Source organism: Bactrocera oleae, chromosome 5 (assembly GCF_042242935.1).
Source record: "Bactrocera oleae isolate idBacOlea1 chromosome 5, idBacOlea1, whole genome shotgun sequence".
Classification (NCBI taxonomy): domain Eukaryota; kingdom Metazoa; phylum Arthropoda; class Insecta; order Diptera; family Tephritidae; genus Bactrocera; species Bactrocera oleae.
This window is the reverse complement of record NC_091539.1, coordinates 59,175,898-59,197,901: the sequence shown is the minus strand read 5'-3', so window position 1 is coordinate 59,197,901 and position 22,004 is coordinate 59,175,898. Positions and strand designations below refer to the sequence as shown.

Here is a 22,004-nt window from a genome sequence, read left to right as displayed (position 1 = left end):
TACAAACGGACGGACAGACGGACATGGCTAAATAAACTCAGCTCATTATGCTGATCGTAATTTATTGGGTCTCCGACGTTTCTTTCTGGGTATTTTAAACTTCGTGGCAAACTTAGGGTGTATTATTCAGGGTATAAAAACTAGTTCAAGGGCTTCTCATATTTTCATATTTCAGTATAGTATAAATAGACATCCGAGGGGAACTTGAAATTTAGTAAGTAATTACTTAAAAAGTGTGGAAATTATAAAATGTGATGATAGTTTAGTCTCTTATTTTTGACAAATACCACTAACAGTGAACTGCTGATTTATTTTTATAGGTGATCTTTAAAAAATCCCTGAAGTGTATATATGTCCGTTACTGAACTACCAAGCAGAAGCATTGAAAGGTAGACCGATTTACTGCTGCGATAGTTCAAGTGGGTTATGAGAAACGTACCTTAAAAATACGAGTGTGGTATGTAAAAGGAGCTGCGTCTGTTTTTCAATAATTATTGTATTAACCCACTCACTTTTGCAACCAGCACGTTATGTGTACTCGATTGAAAGCATGCTTTGCTTTGCTTTGCTTTCTACAATTAATTTATTTCATAACGAAATGCATATCTAATATAAATACATACATATGTACAGATATCCAAGTTTTTTGGTAATAATCGCTTGCACCGGACAAATTGAATTTATGTAAAGGGTACGTTTTTAGTATTATAGCGTTTTTATTTCAACTGATCATAAGTGGTCCAGACTGACAAAAAAGAAACAACATTTTCACATATTTTAATTCAAATCTTTATGATGCCTTTAAAATAGGCTCCTGAGCCAATACAAGTCCGCTAACGATGAATCTAATTCCATACACTTATTATAAGCCTCGTCTAGGAGGCTCATAACTCATTTGTGTAGGGCCTTTCGCTAGATTGCTAAACAGTTTCGACGTCGGAAACGAATTCTCGGTGAACCACACCACGGTAATCAAAGAAAACGATGAGCGACACCTTGAATGTAAGGTCCTCAGCTGCATTGTCAAGCATTGGTTTATCAAAAGATTTGGTATTTTGGTACGAACAGAGAACTTTGAATAAGTTATTCTATAACAACAATAAGTTATTCTAAGTTCTCTGGTTTGAGTCTAGCATTGACACGTTTCATACCCAAAACATTAACCTCTCCTATCTCACTGATGCCAACAAGACGATTTTCAAGCACTGTTTTTTTTTAACTTTTTCGAAGCTATCGTCATTGAGAGAGGTGGTAATGACTTCCCATTTTTTCCAACATAACCGGACTTATCACGTCAACTGTTGGCTGTCAACTCTTTAGTTATAGTAGGTTTAAAACCACAGTCCCCCAAGTCGTTAGTCTCAATTAGGATATGTCTGTATGGCTCGACTGCAACAGCTTGCTTGAAAACTTTAACATATAGACGATTGATATCGATGTTCTAAGATTTTTAAACTTTATTCCGATTTAGTTCAGATGTAGTTTGATAATTTGCTAAAATTTACTCAACATAAATATCAAACAAAAATAAATTCGTTGACAGGGGGTTTAACTGTTATATCTCTTTATACCTTTAAGAGCGATGGAAATAGAAGTTATAGCAGTTTGGTTTCGTTGCACTTTTTAAAGGACTCTTGACAGCAAAATACGTTAGATTTTGACCTCCTAAACAAAAGCTGGTGAAGGCTTTGTTTACAATTACTATGAAAGTTTGGCAATTTGTTCCATTATTTTCTCTAAATAAGCACCCTATATATAAAACTAGAATTATCTCAAATATTTTTGGCTGGAATAGATAACACTATTTTACTTTTTATGCACCATCTTTCTGCGCAACTGTAGTGTTCTTTATTTATGTACAACATTAAATCAAATAAATTTGATTAGGCCTTACAGTTGTGAGCAGTCCTTATCTGTACCGGCAGTTGATAATAATACTAACACTCAAACGTCAAAGTGTGAAAATTGTCTATCAACGCCAATGTAGACACGCACTTCAAGATATAACACATATTTATAAATACATATGTACATATATAAATACATATATATATATAAATACATACAATAACCAATTAGGGTTTACTACCTGATACCAATAGTGGAAAATCTATGATAAGCGTTTCAATCGGTGGTATTTAGTCTTCATTCTTGAATTAAACAAATATTAAAAAATACATAAACTTTTATTTAAAATATTATAATCGGCATATTAGATAGATGTTAATGCAAGTTAATTATTACAAATAAGCATAAAGAAAAAAGGAATATTTCAAATCACGAGTGTACAAATTATGAAATCGCAAAAATAAATATCAAAGATTTTTTTTTCGTAAATCTCATCATATATATCTATATATACATATTTATATTTTTTTCCAATATACATTTCGTCAAAAAAAAAATTATTTGACTCAGCGGTCAAAAAAAAAATTTAAAAAAAAAAACAACTACAGTTACTTATGTTCTACATACATACATATCTATATAGTGGGCGTGATGTCCTCTAACAGACTAAACACATTTAAGGAAATGTACAGTAATACGCGAATCATAATTCTACTTACGCTTATCATTTTGGTGATCTTTACGCGAAACAATGCACGAAATGCAATCTTCCGCACGTCGAAGTTGTCATCGTCGCAAGACATCGTTGTACTCTTCTGGACTGACTTCTTTGAGGACAAGCGCTGGACCTTACCCGCGGACACCCTGCATGCGAAGTGCCCACAAACAAATTGCATTTTCACCAATCAGCACGACTTTTTACCTTCCATCGTCGATTATGCAGCGATCGTTTTTCATACGGCGTGTAATTTTTCAAACGGCACACCACAACAACGTTCGCCCAATCAATCGTTTGTGTTCGCACAATTAGAATCACCTGAACACACCAGGCATAATTTACAGGCCGAAAAGAATTTCTATAATCTCACGTTGAGTTATCGCCTCGATTCGGACATTGTGTGGAGTTATAATGTGGTCAAAACGATTTCAACGCGTCAAATTATTGCGCCCGCGCAAGATCCAATATGGACAGCGGTGGAAGTGGGTTGGACGCAAAACGATACGGATTTGTTATTGTCAATTGAAGGAAAGCGTAAAATGGCCGCTTGGTTTGTGTCCAATTGTAAGGCGCCGTCGAGACGGGACGGCTTAGTGAAGGCGCTGCAGGCGCACATGCAAGTCGATGTGTATGGCAAATGTGGGACCTTGAGGTAAATTCTTTGTTGTAGCTTCTCTGTGTCAAACAGTGTTAGTGTGAACGACAATGTCGTACACCCATAGGTACTCAAAGATAATGGAAACAAATAAAAATAATTTTTGAATTTCAATAATTTACAATACAGTTAGTTTATAAAGGATCCTATTTTTATTTTAAAACTCCAGATGGTATAAAATGTTATACATTTATGGCAAATACACTTAATTTTATTCGAACAGAAAGTTAGATTTAGAAATTTTGTCGAATTTATTTGGAGTAAAATTAGTTGGTATGCCGAAAATGATTATATTCGGTACACGAAGGTAACGCAGAAACGTTTTCATCCATTTACACAATTTGTATCGTAATATTATCACCTAATTTTATTAAGATTATCCTAATGCTCCACCAGAGAATCAGATATAACTGTAATTGGTATATAGGAGAATAACTCAAATTCAAAAATGGCAGAGATAAGATTATAAATAAAAAGAACTGACACACTTTCATAGTATACGTACTTGTAGGCATATCATTTCATTCATGAGTCAATGTACTTCCAACCATAAAAAGAAAGTCGGAAATCACTATATCGTAATATAAACATAGGAAAAGGTCGGGACTGATTCAACGTCAACTTTTTGCATTACTGAAGTATATTCGTGAACATATTTCCACGCCATTTTATGAAGATAACGCACACACTGCCCGAAACAATCGATATAAAGAATCAAAGCTGGGGTAATGCGAGGACCGATTTTACATATTTTTGCCAATGAACTATATTCTATCCAATGTTATATGTTTACTCTTAGTTATTGACCAATATCAGTTACGTAATAAAGTCAACCGAAAGATTTAAGTTCTTATATTAGGTCTAGCGGGTCTAAGGGTTGTATCGTCCCGATTTTATCCAAATTTGGTTCTGGAACTCCGAGTTTGATTAAGATACTTAAACGTTGACCAATATATAATATAAGGTATACATTGAATCGGATGATTGAAAATGCCTATATTAAGTATATGGGGGTTAGGGTTAGTATTGCCTCAATTTTATATATATTTTAAGTACAATTATACATTATTAACAAACAAATATTTTCTCCAAAATTTATTAAGGTATCTTACATATTTACTGATATATACGGTATAAAACCAACCGGAAGTTTGAAATTCAAATATCAGGTATATGGAGGCTAAGTAAAGTGAAGTGAAGTAGTAACACGATTTTAGCCCTTTTTTGACAAAGAGGTCTGTTATTATTATAAAAATATTGCCCATGAATTTCAATAATATATCTCACAGATTGGCTGATGCTTTCGGTAAAAAGTCAGCTACAGGTACTGGGGTTCACATATTCGGTAACTAGGGACTTGAAAAGTTATGATCCGATTTCGACTAATTTTTAGACATGAGGTAACATGTCTCAAAGCTACTATTTGTGCTAAGTTTTATTACAATACAAAAACTTTATTGATGCTTGATTTGTATGCCGTAAAGGGAAATAATCATATAGAATTAAAAATTGAGCTATATATGAGATTCGGGCGTGGCTGTAGTCCGAATTCACCCATTTTCACAACATATCGAGGTAATATAAACACTAAATTTGATTGAAATTGGTCGAGTCGTTATTCAGATATGAGATTTCAACTAAAGGTAGGCGGTGCCACGCCCGCTGTCTAATTATACGGTAACTAGTCCCTTAGTTTTTGAGATATCGAGATATATTCACGAAATTTGCCATGTATTATTGTCCAAGGCCATGGTGCAATCTCTGAAAAAATATTTAAACCGGCAAGGAATATTTTGTATTTGTAAAGGACATTATAGCTTGGCTGCAAAAGAAGTTTTTCTTTGTTTTTTTTTTATTAATTTTTCTTACGTAAATAAATATCATATTATATTATAAACGACGGAATCACACCATCTTTAATTTCTCTTACAGATGCGAACGCTTCAACAGCAGTTGCGATGCGTTGCTCGACAAAGATTACAAATTCTATTTGAGTTTTGAGAATTCACTTTGCAAGGATTATGTAACGGAAAAGCTTTTCAACGCCCTGCAGCGACACATTGTGCCCGTGGTGTTTGGTGGTGCAAATTATACGCGTTTCGCGCCACCACACTCCTACATTGACGCACAGGACTTTAAAAACGCCTCAACTCTGGCAGCATACCTTAATTATTTGAGTGAGCATCCTTATGAGTATGCCAAGTACTTTTGGTGGCGTCGCTATTACTTGGTCGAGGCTTACGAAAGCGGCGTTCAAATGCTGCCATATTGTGAGTTATGTCGGCGTATTCACTCACAACCCACCGTTAGACGTACACAAATCTATGAAGATATAAATGGGTTTTGGACCGATGAAGTATGCACGAAAAAGGCTCGAATAGATTTCTAAGCTCAAATAAGTTTATTATTTATTGTTTGTAATTTGTTTAATTGAATTAGTAGTTTTTTTATATAAATTCTTTGTGCACTGAAAAGACAACATGCAGGCATGCGCATAAATAAAAGTGATCACCATAAGTCTGGAAACATTTGATGTTTATTGAAAAAAAAAAATTTTTTTTTGGCAAAATTCGAACATAGAGTCGTTGTACTGGCAACAAATATTCCCCAAATAATTTAGAGGGATGCTGCTGAACTGACAGTTCTTGGCAGGATAAAAATCCGGGATCGTTGCGTGTAGTTGCCACTAAGGTGATACACTGTTCTCAATCCGAAAAATTAATTTAAAGCATTTTTGTCTATCGTGCCAAAACCCCTACATAACAGTCCATTTTGTTCATTGAAGCTGCCGAGGAAATTCTTAATTCCTGTACTTCATACTCACAACAACTTCATCAGCTGTTGTAATTATGCAACAGATTTGGGGTCCCTGAACATTTGATGTAAAAAATAAAAATGTAAAATCCAGCGTGGCAAATTTACTATATTCACAAAAATTATCTTCAGTTACATATGTATTTATGTATTCGAAAGCATGACTATTGCACTGATCTTGACTATGTTTTAAAGCATATCTATTATATTTACATTTATATGTATATTTTACTATTAGAGCAAGCCTAAATATTTATACCTTGCCGATTTGTGCGTGTCGGAACAACTTCTCCCAACTTAGGGTTGCAAAGTTGTGCGTCATAAAAGCAATAAATGCCAAAAAATCGACAAAGCATAACGCACTGCAGGCGATGTCAAAGGTTTCGAGTAGTTTTAACAGTGCTTTATGGGTGATGATTAAGTCTGTTGTGTCCAAGCGTGCATAAAGTAATTCTTCATCTGAAAAACTGTATGCAACGTTATAAATTGCTTGGACACGTTACCGTGCTCATCCGCCACCAGGTATATTACAATCCATTGACGTATTCACAACACGTCCAATCCGACGGTTTGGACGAAGGCCTTGATTGAAACCGCCACCGCCACCACCACGTCCACCACCACCACCTCCACCTGGACCACCTCCACCACCGGTTCCCCATCTACTCGGTCGCGTATTGCTGCTGGGATTGTCATTATTCATGAAGGGAGCCATCAGCGTTTTAAAGCTGAAATGTGAACATATGTTTGTGTGAGTAGGTGGTGTATTACACCATATTGTGCGTTCTAGAAATTAACTTACAAGGTGACAGTCACAAACCAAAGGCTTGTGAATATCTCCAATACGCGCGCCAAACTCCATGGTCTCCGCTCCAAGACACGGCCATCTGTTGTTTTAATTCGTTTTTACTACATATTGTACACAAATGTCTTAAACAATTTACCTCGATCTATATACACCATTCTGCAATGGCGTCACAATCGTTGAGTGCTTTTCTAATAATTACAATAAATTTTATATAATTTCAGTAAATAAATAAACACAAAAACTTTAACACTTTGGAAAAATCAAGAATGCAATTCGATGACAATGTGATATTTACAAAAACTGACGTGTACTTTACCCGTTTTTGTTCTAGAAGTAGCCACAATAAGATGGCGCCCTTGGTTGTTGAAAGGAGAGAACGTATATCATACATACAGAGAACGTATATTATTTTACATTCTCTGATACATATATGGAATACGTTCTCTGCTCCACTCTCCATCCATATCATCAAATCGCGGCACCAAAGAAATTATAATTCATACATATTTGTCTTTAAATATTTCAATCAGTTGTATCTAAATCTGTAAAAAACTTGTTTGTATAGCAGCACATCCATGAAATTATTCTTAAGAATTCATCTTTTGACTAAGCAATAACTATGCTACCTGGCAGCACTAAATTTATTATTTTCTGTGCACATCAAAACAATATCAGCTGATAACAGATGTAAAAATTTAACAAAGAAAAATTACATACACTTGTGAAAAGTGCATTAATTTTCGAAAATTTCTTCTGCATTGCATCCACTGTTATTAAAAAAGTCATGTAATGAAATAACAATAGAGCAATTAAAAGCGAGTGGAAGACTTGAGTGTAGAGTTGTAGCAATTGTTATATCGTTGTGATTTAAAATGACATGCAATTACATAAATTAAAAGCATTTTATATTGTACATATAGTCAGATTTGCCGTTGCTAAAAGGTACAGCAATATAGTAATTAGTGTAACACTGATTCCCTGGAGCAGCGAAAACAATGGATGACATAGAAGCGCAGATTCAGGAGTACTTCGAAGTGCTACCACATACCGAATGCAACTTTCTAAAGGTTCAAAATCACATATGCTTTTATTAATTATTACTGCATTATGTACTTTGAACTTTTCCTCTTTTTAGAGTTGGCTGCAAAGTTTACAACCCAACAATAGTAATATAGTACCAGCTAATTTCGAAAATATAACAGAATTGCTGCTGAGCTACATATACCCTGCTGTGCAAATATTATATGCGAGTCGAGAAAGATGCAAACTTCAAATCAGTCGTGTATTCACTGAAGTACTACAAATATTATTGAAAGAAAATTTGAATGAAAACGGTGGACAGTTCATTAATTTCATTGCAAATTTTCCGCTAAACATACTCGATGGTCCGACGTTACGTTTCAAATTAATAAAAACTTTAATTGCGGAAGTCCGGAGTTCTGACGACGTATGCCTTGCTTTGCTGGCACGTCATGATTCCAATTTATTAGTGGAGGTGCTCGAACAATCACAACAACATTACCAGAATTGCTCAAATGGTGTGCCAAATAAAGAATTTATATTACATCAAGCATTACGAAATAAATTGCATTTTGCACCGTTGATTGCAAAGCAATTAAAAAATGCTAGTAATGTAAAAAATAGAGGTTTACGTAATAATTTATTGATACTAAAGATTGCCGATGAATTATCAAATACTAAACAGACATTGTCCGAACTCGGCAACATAAACAAATGGCTGTCAGAGTATACCGTTGATGGAACTCCGTTACATTTAAAAGAAATACATAAATTCTTTTATGCTGATTTTCAACGCATAGCTATAATTTTAGATTTTCTAAAGCGTTATACGGATTTATATAAAACAATAACATTAGATGCAATACTAAATGGCAGAAGCATTTTGAAGTTACTGTACGACTATGACATTAATACCAAGTAAGTTAACTATTTTTGTTATAATAAGTGTGAAACTATGTAGTAACATTTCAACAACTTGCAGCTTTGAAGAGACGCGCCGCTTTTTGGAAGCCACACGAAAATGGCAAATGCAGTTAACAAATATGAAAAGCATATACGAACTCGAAATGGAAACTTTAAATTACTACACAGCGCTTTCAACTGTGTGCGACATTATGTTACCCAATACAAACCCAAATAATTTGGATGCATACTACGAATGCAAGGTGCAGCAGCTAAACGGCATGCTACGTAAAATTCTCAATGTCGACATGCTGTGTGCTCTAATTGAGGATATTTTCCAATTAATATTCCTACGCTGTGAGCATTTGCGGCACGCTTCAAACATTTATTCAACAGCATTTCACGCAAACCTTGGCCACACGGCGGCGCATTCAAGTGGCGTTAGTAGCACAGCCGAAGCAGCTGTGGAAACACCCACAGCGTCTATGCGTTCAACGGCACTTTCTGCTGAAAGCGGACGTCAAGGTTTCATTTGTCGTGGCCCAGCGCTTCATGCAATATTTGCATTTCTCAAAAATTTCATTACCAAAAAAATACATTCGGAAGACTATAAATTGGCTTCGGGACGTGTGCAGCTACGCTTCCAACGCATTGTTGATGTAATAACGGAGGCACTGTGGAAATATGCAGTTTTGCAGAAATTTGATAACTCTCTTACGCTATCAAGTAGCAAGCAAAAGTTCAGCCTTGAGGCGGAAGAGTTGCTACAATTGATACACGCACATATCGATGTAATAGAGAAGTCTTCTAGTGACGATGACAGTCGTGATCGTAGTAACCATGCTAGTTTGTCGCGTCGCAAAGCAGCGCGTAAGAAACGGCGCGCCACAATTAGTGTTACCGCCGGCATTACGCGTCCCGCAGCACAAGCTGGTGAACCCGATTGTGCCAAAGTTAATTTAATGATTAATAGCGTCAATGCAGCAGAGGAAACGGAGTGCAATGCTGTTGAGAATTTGAAATCGCGTCGTGAATTTAATTGCTTGGCTGAACGTAGTATTATACCGCAGATGTTGGGCTCACCGGAGAATTTGGCTATAATGGCTTTGTCTTTGAAGAATTTCAGCGATGTTAAGTTCATCATTGAGGTAATTATGAGTTTTAGTTTTAGCTGTGGCTTTGTTGCTTACTTGGGTGATATTCTTACTGTCTTTTGTTGCTCTTTGTGGTTAGGTTTATGTTGTTGATCTAACTTTTGTCCAATATTCTGCAATGGACTTTTTATATTGCCGTATATATATATATATATAGGTATGTACTGATTAGCCTCACTCTATTGTAGTGCTACTTTTACGCCCGTTATAATTGAATTAACACGCCTATTAGCCCTTTAATTTTCCACTATTGATTCGCAGCTGCTTTCTCAAATATATGGAAAATTGATTATTGCAATAATTTATAAACCGGTCAACCAGTCGAATTTTTATTAACAAAAAAAAGTGTCAGTGCATTTGGCAGCTATACGATATCGTGATCCGATTTGAAATTTTTTTTTCGGTGACTGTAACAGTACCTTGGACAATATGCTATGCCAAATATTGTGAAGGCATATTTTCAAATAAAAATGTTATCCATACAAAGACTTGATTTTCACTGATCAGTTTGTATGACAGCTATATGCTATAGTGTTCCAATTTGAAAAATTTGTTCGGAGATTATAGCGGTATCTTGAACAATAATTCATGCCAAATTTCGTGAAGATTTCTCGTCAAATATAGAAATTTTCCATACAGGGACTGTATTTTGATCGTTCAGTTTGTATGACAGCTATATGCTATAGTTATTCGATTTGAACAATATGTTCGGATATTGTTCCGTTACCTGAAGCAATAATTATTGCCAAATTTGACAAAGATATATCGTCAAATAAAAAAGTTTTCCATAGAAGAACTGTATATCTGATCATACAAGCTGATAAATGACAGCTATATGCTACAGTGGTCCGGTCTAAATAATTTTTTCGAAGATTGTAGCCCTGTCTTGAACAATAATCCAGGCCGAATTTTGCCTTTGTCTAATTAAAAGATTTTCCATACAAGAACTTGATTTTGATCGGTGAGCTTGTATGGCAGCTATATCTTATAGTAGTCTGATATCGTCGATTCCGACAAATAAACAGCTTCTTGTGGAGAAAAGAACATGTGCAAAATTTAAGATCGATATCTCAAAGATTGAGGGACCAGTTCGGGTATATACAAACGGACAGACGGTCATTGCTAAATTGCGTCAGCTTAATAGGGTTTCTGACGTTTTCTACTGGGTGTTACAAACTTCGTGGCAAGCTTAACATACCCAGTTCAGGATATAAATATATAACCAAGTAATATTATTGGCTAATTGAGTAAATTAACTGTTCGGTTTAAGCTGTAAGAGTGGCAATTAAAACATTTATTCAAATTCTCTGAAAGCAATAAAGTCTCCAATTGCCGCATAATGCATTTTGCTCATTTAAAAAGTCGTTTATATTTTATTTAAATGTAAAATTTTCTCAATTTGAAACAAAAAAGTAATATTTAAGAAATAATAACAAAAAATAGATTTGTGTTCTTGCGCCGTATATACACATAAAGTTATGCATGATCCGTTATTTGTTGTTATGGTTATCCGTCATAGAAAATTCTTCACTAAAATGATACTTGAATTCGACCGGTTTCACCCAGAAGCCATTAACAACAGCCAACCACTTGGACAACACCAAGAACAAGACAAATGTCTATCAAAAAATATAATAAAATATATATATAAAGTTTTTTAATTTTTATGTATTTTCTTTTGTTTTGTAGACTTTCCACTTGCAAGACACCGCACTCAACCGTGAGCTGGTTTTTGTCGAGCAACAACAACAGATCAAACAGAAATTGGCAACTATTTACGAAAACTATCTGCAGAAGGAGCAAAGCGGTTGCGGGGGTGATGCCGAGCAGCCAGCCGCCACTGTTGAGCAGATACGGAATGTCGCGGGCAAAGGTTTCGATGTGTCGCGCATAATCAGTGTCATTGACACGTTTGCGCTTACGCAACGCATAGAAGCCACAGTGGAACAGCAGCAACTGTGCCAGCGCTATATGAACAATCCGCAATATTTATTTTTGCGCAACTTCGACGCCGACAACTTGAACGCGTTCATCATCACCGACTTGGTGCTCAACTTGCCATTCAATCGTGAGATAACCTCAAATATTTTAATGGTTGTAAGGCGACAGCAGACCGTTGGCGCTAGTAGCAATATGACGCGTTCACTACGCAATGATGACGGCGCAGCCAATAAGCAGCAATTGCATAGTGATATCGGCGCCTTAGCGCTACTGGAAAGCCTCAGTGAGTGTCTGCAAATACAGCCACAGCAGCGACTCTGTCGACTGCTCAACGATAACTACTATACGTTGAAGCCGCGCAAATTGGCGCTGGAGTTGCAGCGTGAGCGCGCCTTTCATGCAGTCTTTCACAAAGTGGACAGCGAAATCGGACATATTGATGATTTGAAAACGCATGCGTCGCTCTTTCACGATCTTCAAGCGAAATGTAATTACTATCAACGCTTCATCAGCTACGTGCAACATTTAGCGCAACTTGTGCTGCTGCGTGATCGCAATTTGGAGTATCACAGCGGCGCGCTGCTGAAGATTAACGTCTGCGATGTCATCGGCGAATTGATTTTCGAATGCGATATGACGCCACTGGAGATCGAGGCGAATGTGGCAGCGTTGAATTTGAATTTAGTACACGTGATAGCGTTGAATGTGTGCCCCGAAATTGCGGGCAAATGTGCCGGTGACGTGGGCAAGATTGCGCGCCGCAAAATTACGCAACAGAAAGCGGAGAGCATACTCAACTATGTGGCGAATCAAAATGCACTGCTGGCATGTCTCTTGCACGGTGTCATTAATGCGGCCGGCGTGTCGTTGTCGGCAAATAATTTGAATACAAGCTTTCTACAAGCGCTACTCAAACTGGAGGAGATCGAGCGCGTCGCAACGCTCTTTAATGATAACAAATTTGTGGCTGCCTTGCGCTCCGACTACGATCCGAGCAAACTGGTTGCAGATGTGGTGCCGAAAATGACACAATTGCAGCTGCAGACACTCGATTTGGGTTACCAGCCGAAAGCGTTGCAGCATAGACGCACAGATCAATTGCTATTGCAGCTAATTGAGGAGGATGCGCGCAACATACGCTTGGCCGGTGGCATACAAGATGTGGGCAAGCGCGCCAAGCTGATACAAGCCAACTTCACGAAAATTGCCACCACACGCCTGGCCAAAGAGTTAATTGAGAACACGCTGCAAAATCGGCAAGCGGCCAAACGCATACCCATCGCGCTGCGCCAACAACTGGAGGACACTTTGGCAGATATTACAATTTATGCAAAAGTCTCCGAGGTATTGCAATTTGAGACATGGCCGCAAGCCTATAATTTCGGCATGAAGACACCAACCGCAATTTTCGAGAAACTCTTGCAAACGCATTTGTATAAACTCTGCTACAATTGGTGTCGTGTAGTGAAGCTGGTCGAACGCTTTGCCGCGCAGCAGCAACGCTTTTTGGATGTGCTACTCAACGCGCTGCTGGAATTGCATGACGATGTCAGTTGTGGCGGCAGTAGCAGTAGCAGTGACAGCAGCGCAAACGATGGCGAAGTCAACAAATACTTACTAAAAATACTCGAGACATTTCCCACAGCCGATGTTGCCAATTTTCTAGACACACACAAGGACAAGTTTCGCACGGTTCACTTAATGCGCTACACCGTCGGCTATCTGACGCGTTACAATTCGCACGAAAGTCACAGCTATCGAAATTATAAAATTTCTTTGGTAATTTTCGAACAGCTAACGCCCGGTGAACTTGCACCATTTTGGAAACTTTTCACCTATCCACTGTTGATCATTGAACAGTTGGTGATGAATACCAAATTCGAAACGCTCACCAAAGTGCTGAACGCCGTGCGTACGACGCTCTCACAGTCCGACGTTGCCGGCACACAAATGTGCGCCTTCTGTTTTGATAAGCGCGGTCACATTTACGATATACATACGCGCAGCTCGAATTCGCCGCATAAGGTGAAATTCCAACTTGGCACCGATATCGGGCACACCAACAATTCGGCGTTCATTTTGTTGAATTTCAATTTATACCAGAAGCATCATGTCATCACCAATGAGTGCATTGATTTGTTGTTGCGTATTTACGGCACGAAGGCGCTGGATTATCACGTCTCGGATGTGGCCTCCTCCTCGGAGCGCATCTCACAGACCACCGACATGCAACAGTCGTTGGATTCGCTTTGCGGCGCCTTTCAAATGCCCGCGTTGCCGCCGACGCGTGAGGATTGGGTGCGCGACGATGATGCCACGCACTGCATGTGCTGTCATCGTGCCGCCTTCACAATGCTCATGCGTCGTCATCATTGTCGGCGTTGTGGGCGTGTTGTTTGCTTTGCCTGTTCGGCGCATCGTATGCGCATACCCGATCTGTACGAAGATGTTGAGGTGCGCGTTTGCAACGATTGCTTTAGTAAAACGGAGGAGGTGCAACGCAGGCGTACACAGGATGCGCAGGCTGTGGCGAAGGACGGTATGCCGACTAACGCCGGCGGTGTTGGTAAGCGTGCACGTGATAGCGATGTATATAAATGGCAGCTTTGCGGTAATATTACGCATGATAAACTCTTGCGTGAGGAATTCTGCTATGAGCATGCGCCCAGCGTGGCGTTATGTCTCTCCATACTCGCCTTCCATCAGGGGCAGCAAAAATGTGTCGATCTGCTATTGTATCATTGTCATAAATTGGAAAAGCTATTTGTGCCAAATCCCGAGGTGGACTATGAGCTGGTCGCAAAAATGATGAACTGCCTCGCACTGGCCGCTAAGGTATGTATAACGCTATTGCGTGTGTGTTATGTTATTTATACGTGTTTTCCAATACTTACGCAGGTGCGTGGTGGCCCGCCAGAAATTGAAACCATACGCGAACATTCAATGATCATCATGTCGGTGGTGCAAAATGGCTGCGAGTCGTTAATACCGCCAGGTCCGCTCAATAATCACAGCTTACGCAAGCTGGGCGATTCACTGGTGCAGGCAGAGAAATGGGATTTGGCATTTGAGGTGCATCTCAAGTGTGGCTTTCCCACCGTCGGTGTGATGGCGGCGCATGGCTTGTCTTGTTTGCGCGCCGGCTGCTTTGACACGGGTGAGTGCTGTGCATACATATTATTAACATAATTACATAAACATAATAAGCATGCTAAAGTATTTGGAAAGCAAGTAGCGGCTATATATCTTGTAGATTGGTGAAGGGTATATAAAGAAGTCGGTTTCGAATGCGTTTTGGCTTTGTTTTTTTTCTACTTTTTTGTATATTTTTGTTTTAACCTCATTGTTCAGTCAGGTTGTTGTAGTTGTTATTGTTGTTAGACCCGACGTGGGAACGGATTGTTCAGTTATATCCATATGTACCTAGAGTGTCAAAACTTAGAACCTAGCCGTTTAAGTCTAACTCTATGTTTGTTGTAGAGTTTTTTAACATTCCCGACATATTTTTAAGGAATATTGCTAAGTTGACTTTTTTTGAATAACTTTAAATCCGGGTCTTTTTCCATTACGCATATGGTACTTGTTGTTGTTGTAGTGGCTTAAGAGTTTTTTCAAATAAGTCAGTAAGAGTCAGTTTTTGGTCGGATAAAAATCCGTATCCGCTTCCGTTACCTATATACAACTGTCGTGATAACGGTTGCACAGATCATTATCATATAACGGTTTGATTAATTTTAGGTTAGCTTTTTTAAAATATCGATGCTATAGAATTATAATATATATTATTATATACATATAGAATTAGCTAAACCCCGTAGGAAGTGCAAAATCAAATGTCATTGAAATTACTTAGCGGTGGGTTCCGAAAACAGTGGTCAGACCATTGGGAGTGCGGTGTTAGATGAGTGGGGGGTGGTTAGCGTCTTACGGGGACACTTTGCATGCAGTGTAGTATGTTGGGATCTATTCAGGATATGTAAGAGTTTAACCTGCTATAGTATTCAGCATGAAGTTGCGCTAGGATCACTCCGGTTTCATGCGGCAACACGAGCTTACGGTCTTCAATGGTGGTGTTTCGATTCCAAGGTCGCCATTCACTGGAAGTCAGTCGATTAATGTGTTTATAACTCCGCTGAGAATGGCGTTCAGCACACGTCAAGTTGGTCGCGTTCGATATCGCGTCGTTGTATTGTTGAAGTTCGTCGACATATTGTGGGAATGTTCTCTTGTTGTGCCTAGGAGGCGGTTTCGATTCAAGCAGATGACGGCAGGTATAATTTCTGCGAAAACATATGCATATTAATTATTTGAACGGTTCACTGCCTTAGCAGTATTATGCGAATATTCACCGCACGTATAACGGGTTTTGTTTTATGGAGCCGAAATACGAATTTTTATTGTTGTTGCCACCTTAAACATTTCCGATATAGGTGCGGTAAATGTTTCTGAGATGCCAGCATAGAAATTTAGACCCTGTAGGCTTACGAAAACTCAATAACATTTTACACTCGTATATGTTGTTGCATGGAAATGAGACGCTGTCAAATTTCGACCATCACATAAATTTATTGCGTAAAAATATTTTTGTAAAAATGTTTAAATGTTATTATTATTAATTAATAATTAGAAGTATGCATATTGAGTTATAATTCAAGACACTTTTTGCGTCCTATTTGTATTTTTGATTTTTCAAAATTTGTTGGTGTGTAGCAGTGAATGTGCGAAATTTTATTAAAAGTGTGTTATAAAAGTGAATAAAAAAAGTTTTTTTAAGAGAAAAATTTAAAGAGAAAAGTTTTTTTAAGAGAAAAATTTTTTTAAGAGAATTTTTTTTTAAAGATATAAATCTTTTAAGAGAAAAAATTTTTTAAGAGAAAATTTTTTTTAAGAAAAATGTTTCTTGAGAGTAAATTTTTTTTAAGATAAAAAAGTTTTTTATATAAAAATTTTGTTTTAAATAACTAAACAAGGATTTCATCATCATCATAGCATATACATAAATTACCAAAATTAACCACACTTCATTGGCTTACACTGCATTTATTGGATAATTACTAATAACCAACTACTACATAAAAAAATCGCACATAAATGCTTTAAGATAAATAATAAAAATAAAACTAACAATAAAATTATTCTCAGCACGCGAAAAGTTCTCCTATTGCATGACAAAGTTGAGTAGCGAGTACATGAATGAGAAAATATGCAAATACATAATGTCCACGACAACTACGGACACGGACACGAATGACAATCCCTTCGAATCGCATACCCATGAAGTGGACTTACAAACAACTAAACGGCCACAACGCGGTCCGCCGCTACTGCAAGAGATAGTAAAAACCATAGAGAGCACACCGTGCCTTAAACCGCAACCGGAAACATTGAAGCGCGCCTCACTCATACGCAGCTCGAATACCTCACTCGCCTCCATGTTGTCGCGACGCAAAGACCCATGCCCTATACGCATGCACGAGCCCGCCTTGGGCATACTCAATACACTCGCCAATTTGAAGCACATCGCGAAGGGTCAGTACAACGAACTGCACAATAATCTCAGTGGCACTCACGCAAATTTGGACAATAAATCACGGCAGTATGTGCAACATACGCGCGGTTTCGAAGAATGCCTCTACTATGTGCTCACCTATGGCTCACACACGGATGTGCTGCAATTTCTCATGCGCCAACGCGAACTCAACGCGGCGCTCAAGTATTTGCTGCAACAAAATCTCGAATCGGATTACTTTATACACAATATATTTCTCGTCTCGCTGCGCTATGGCAATCTGCCGTCACTAATCGAGCACATGCAGAGGATGGACGCTAGTTTGGGCATATGGCGTGTGACGCTGCTGCAGACCTGTCACTATTTGGAGACACAAAATCATCTCAACTCGCTCTATCAGCTGCAGTTGCTGCTGCACGATCCTGTGCGCGCCAGCATGACCTGCGTACGCTTCTACTCGGCGAATTGTGAGAATTTCCAACATCTGCACGCGAACGCCATGCATTTGCACAATGCGCAACAGCACTTGCAAAGTCAGCTGGAGCTGACGCAATGGGATAAGGTGAATTTCGAGCCATTGCTGCGCAATCGGAAAAGCTCGTTCGGCAGTCGGCGCTCGAGTGTGAGTTCGGGTGCGAATACACCGGCTACGAATATGAGCTTTTTAATGCATATGGATGCGCGCGCGCTCAATAGTCACATCAACACGATCTCAATGCAATTGGAAGTGGCGAAGTTCTTGGCGCATTGCGAACGTGAGTTGAGTGCGCCCGACGAAGCCAACACTTTGAAAATGCTCAAACAGGTAAATGCAAAATATAAAAGAAAAAACTAGTTGTGCCTCATTTCATAAATGCACCATGCAAATGCTTACAGCTACGCCTGGACAACTCGGTTAAATTAAAGTTGCCCACGCTCTTCGATGGCGCTCAGGAGCGCATACAAGTATGCATATTGATTTTGCTGTGCGGTAAGAATATCGAGGAGGGTTTTGGCTTAGCCTACAGGTGAGTGAAAGTACTTTACGCTGCAAAATGCCATTTAATACAATTTTTTAAATCGCTAATATAGAATTATACACCACTACAAGCTGCCGGAGGTGAAAGTATTCGGTGCGTCTGCCAAATTTCTTGCTAGCAACCAGCGCATTGCCGAAGTTGAAAAGCTAATAAGCTGCATAACTTCTAACAATGGCATACAGACGCGTGACATTGATGAAATCCTATCGATTGCCGTCAACTCGGCTTGCAACTGTAATGACCCGGAGGTAAAAACTGTACTTGATAATCTCGTCAAACGGATTCACAGCGTGGAATTGCGCATATCTTGTCACATCTTTATTGGCCAGCTGAAATCGGCATACCTCTTAGCGAATAAGTACGAACGTATTGGTGATATTCGTCGTATACAACGACAAGCCGAACTCACAAATCAGGTGCACATTAAGAAATTATGTGAGAGAAAATTGAGTGTGAACGCCACAGCGCGCGAATGAAGTGCATACATACTATTACATACATACCAATGTTTTTTATTAACATCTCGACTGATCAGTAGAACAAGTTTACCTTCATACATATATACATACGTATTAACATATTATTATAAAAAAAAATATTTTATTGTGATTTCATATATTATTTTTAACTCATAGTAAGATTTTACCAAATTTATACATACTTACATATATGTATGTACATACATGCATCGATTTACGTAATAAAGTATAGGCAATTTTATAAATTTATTAATAAATTATTTTTTTTATTCCCAAGCCTGTGAGTATAGTACAGTGTTAATTGATTTTTATTATACACTGAATAGCGAGTATTAAGTTTGACACGAAGTTTGTAACGCACAAAAGGAAACCTCGGAGACCCCGTAAAATATAAATGTTGTGTAAAATCATCAGGGTGACGTGTTGAGTCGATTTAACCATGTCTGTCTATCTGTATATACGCAAACGAGTTTCTCAGTTTTTGAGATATCGATCTGAAATTTCGCACACGTAATTTTCTCCCCTAGAAGCTGCTAATTTGTCAGATCCGACTATAGCATATAGCTGCCATACAAACTGAACGATCCAATAGATGATCTTGTCTGACAAACTTTTTTATTTGACAAGATTTATTTTCGAAATTTGGCATGGATTATTATCTTAGGAAACGGTACAGTCTCTGAAGAAATTGTTCAAATCGGACTACTATGGGATAAACTTGCCCTACAAACTAATTGATCAAAATCAAATCTTGTATGGACAGCTTTTGTATTAACCATGATATTTTCACGAAATTTGGCATGGATTATTGTCCAATGCAACACTATAATCTCCAAACAAATAGTTCAAATCGGACCACTATAGCATCTAGCTGTTATACATTACTGACCGATCCAAATCAAAAAAAATTTATTTGTATACCCTTTTATGTTATAAGAGGTGAATCGTATTATAGCATCGGTAAAGGCGAAGTAAAAATTTTTTCTTGTTTTTGAGTGAGATTTACAAATATTTTGGTGTAAATATTTTTAATATTTTAAAAAATGTACAATTATAGTTAAAATTTCGATATTGAATTTTATTATAACAAACAAACGTTTGTATAAAGACTAAAAAACAATATACTTATATAATTATTTTTATGCATTATATGCATTCAGTATTTAATTTTTGTCAGTTTAAAAGTTTTTTTCTTCAAAATATTGCAAAATTGAAAAACAAAAAAAATATAAATGTTGTTATATACATATAACCTATTCGTTTTACCGAATCTCAAAATGCTGTAAGGCAGTGCTCATTGATATTTTGTCAAGTCTCATAAACTATAGCTGGGCACAACTGCCAATTATCCACAACAACTGCCACAGCTAGGTGCGTCCATTGATGTGTTATTGATGCGTCCTATACGACGGTTAGGTCCAAAGCTACCGCCGCCGCTGCCACCACCTCCTCCACCACCAGAACCACCGCCACCGCCTCCACCTCCTCCGCCGCCACCAAAGCCGCCGCCCCAACCGCCTCTACGGCTATTACCTCCACTGCTGCTATGCTCATCCTTCATGAATGGCGATATTAGTGCTCTGAAACTATATTAAAATCATTAACAAAAGGTATATGCAGAGAAAATTATATATAGCTTATAATGTAATGCACAGCATAACTTACAATGTTATCGAAATGAACCAAAGTCCTGTAAAAATCTCCAATACGCGAGACACACTCCAAGGACGACGTTGCAAAACGCTGCCATCTGTTGAATCAATTGAGAATTTTGTTTTAGTTAAATTTTCTTCTAACTTTTTTTTTATATAAAGTATACATAGTAAATCAATAAATTAACTCAGAGCCAAAAGATAAAAATGCAAAAGATCGAAGCACTTAAATTAAAAAGTGAAACGAATGTAAACTACGGACATTTTAAAAATCAACAAAAACATAGAGACATATATTTATGTATATATATATACATACACCTACACATATGTATGTAATATATTTATTTTTTTTTCATATTTAATCAGCGAAAGTAATCTTTTCTAAAGCACATATTTATGTACATATATTTTTACTATTTATTTTATACAAAACCTACACGCAGTTGTGCATTGCTGCAAATTTCTGTCTTTTTATTTAATTTTCGGTATATTATTTTGATTTCAAAAGAAATTTTAAATAATGCACATCGTACGTGTACTTTAACGAATTGAAACTTCCTCATCTGCCAATATATAGGAAGGTCATATACATTTGGTACGGCGCTTTTTTGCAGCTTTTAAACGTATAATTTTTTGCCAAGCGAAAAATAATAGTAAACAAACACTTCTAAATATTGCAGTACGTGTACTTTAAAGAATTTTAACTTTTTTTTTTTTATTAGGAACTACACTATGCAGGAAGTTGACACATATTTAATGCATTTAATACAGCTAATTGTATAGCCGGTTTCTTCCAGTTTATACCTCGATCTATGTACACCATTTTACAATGGCTTTGCCTGCTTTCGTGCAATTTCTAATTAAACAGCTAATATTAAAAACCTAAAGTAGTTAAATACAATTTGTTCTGGTTTAGAAAAATTTTGCAATCAAAACTCAGTTTACAACTGACTTGTCATGGCGCATTGACGTTTGGCTTTTGCAGAGCATATATGTATGTATGTGTGTGTATTTGTTGGCCGCCCTGGTGTCACATTATTTGACATATAGATGTCGCTTTGTCAAATTAATGAAATGCATATGTATGTGTGCTTGTACATCGTTTCTATACAAAATACTTTAAAAACTGCTTTAATTTTAGTTGGAATTGCGAACTTATACAAATATTGAAAAAATGCTTTTTGGAAAAACTAACATATGGTATTGCGGTTAATGCAAACTATAGAAACCTGCGTATAAAGATTTGGCTACTCTTTTTTGATATTACCAGACTTTATTTATCTGATTACTCATACGCCATGCTGCTACATATGGGGACAGCCGCATACAAATCTATATGCATGTATACTTTTGAATATGTGCGTGTGTGTGTGTAGGACAATATTTAAGAAAAATTAAACTTCATTCGTTTAGAAAATAACGGGAACCAACATAATACATTTAAAATTTCAATTATTAGCGGTTCTCTTTTCATTAAGTTA

The 22,004-nt window shown here is 37.4% G+C and overlaps 4 protein-coding genes and 1 long non-coding RNA gene across 5 annotated transcripts; 2 read left to right on the top strand and 3 right to left on the bottom strand.

Annotated features, from left to right (window-relative positions):
- Positions 1-2,409: 2,409 nt before the first annotated feature.
- Positions 2,410-5,747, top strand: LOC106625363 (alpha-(1,3)-fucosyltransferase C-like). The gene is made up of 2 exons (XM_014245187.3): positions 2,410-3,218; positions 5,154-5,747. The coding sequence occupies exons 1-2, from the start codon at positions 2,500-2,502 to the stop codon at positions 5,608-5,610; spliced, it is 1,176 nt and encodes a 391-aa protein (XP_014100662.3). The 5' UTR covers positions 2,410-2,499; the 3' UTR covers positions 5,611-5,747.
- A 380-nt stretch (positions 5,748-6,127) lies between these two features.
- On the bottom strand, positions 6,128-7,169 carry LOC106626215 (glycine-rich selenoprotein). Its single transcript, XM_014246031.3, has 3 exons — positions 6,980-7,169; positions 6,838-6,922; positions 6,128-6,763 (listed from the first exon to the last, which is right to left on the bottom strand). The coding sequence occupies exons 1-3, from the start codon at positions 6,996-6,998 to the stop codon at positions 6,544-6,546; spliced, it is 324 nt and encodes a 107-aa protein (XP_014101506.2). The 5' UTR covers positions 6,999-7,169; the 3' UTR covers positions 6,128-6,543.
- Positions 7,170-7,479: 310 nt separating this feature from the next.
- On the top strand, positions 7,480-19,076 carry Sptz (zinc finger FYVE-type containing 26 spastizin). The gene is made up of 8 exons (XM_014246020.3): positions 7,480-7,910; positions 7,979-8,781; positions 8,846-9,914; positions 11,610-14,696; positions 14,760-15,018; positions 17,004-18,175; positions 18,247-18,377; positions 18,442-19,076. Exons 1-8 carry the CDS (start codon positions 7,839-7,841, stop codon positions 18,863-18,865), a joined length of 7,017 nt encoding a protein of 2,338 aa, XP_014101495.2. The 5' UTR covers positions 7,480-7,838; the 3' UTR covers positions 18,866-19,076.
- On the bottom strand, positions 11,274-13,570 carry LOC138857620 (uncharacterized). The gene is made up of 2 exons (XR_011396784.1): positions 13,480-13,570; positions 11,274-11,539 (listed from the first exon to the last, which is right to left on the bottom strand). It is a non-coding gene; the product is annotated as an uncharacterized lncRNA (long non-coding RNA).
- Positions 19,077-19,993: 917 nt separating the features above from the next.
- On the bottom strand, positions 19,994-21,491 carry LOC106625905 (glycine-rich selenoprotein). The gene is made up of 3 exons (XM_014245730.3): positions 21,328-21,491; positions 20,534-20,618; positions 19,994-20,454 (listed from the first exon to the last, which is right to left on the bottom strand). The coding sequence occupies exons 1-3, from the start codon at positions 21,344-21,346 to the stop codon at positions 20,214-20,216; spliced, it is 345 nt and encodes a 114-aa protein (XP_014101205.2). The 5' UTR covers positions 21,347-21,491; the 3' UTR covers positions 19,994-20,213.
- Between the last annotated feature and the right edge of the window lie 513 nt (positions 21,492-22,004).

Bases quoted from the DNA above. Each gene is read 5' to 3' on its own strand.
- LOC106626215 (XM_014246031.3), bottom strand. The intron at 6,764-6,837 runs GTAAGTTAATTT...TTCACATTTCAG, and splicing joins TGGTTTGTGACTGTCACCTT to CTTTAAAACGCTGATGGCTC.
- Sptz (XM_014246020.3), top strand. From the start codon at position 7,839: ATGGATGACATAGAAGCGCAGATTCAGGAGTACTTCGAAGTGCTACCA. The intron at 7,911-7,978 runs GTTCAAAATCAC...TCCTCTTTTTAG, and splicing joins CCGAATGCAACTTTCTAAAG to AGTTGGCTGCAAAGTTTACA. The intron at 14,697-14,759 runs GTATGTATAACG...ATACTTACGCAG, and splicing joins GCCTCGCACTGGCCGCTAAG to GTGCGTGGTGGCCCGCCAGA.
- LOC106625905 (XM_014245730.3), bottom strand. The intron at 20,455-20,533 runs GTAAGTTATGCT...ATTTTAATATAG, and splicing joins TGGTTCATTTCGATAACATT to TTTCAGAGCACTAATATCGC.
- LOC106625363 (XM_014245187.3), top strand. From the start codon at position 2,500: ATGTCCTCTAACAGACTAAACACATTTAAGGAAATGTACAGTAATACG. The intron at 3,219-5,153 runs GTAAATTCTTTG...TTTCTCTTACAG, and splicing joins GGCAAATGTGGGACCTTGAG to ATGCGAACGCTTCAACAGCA.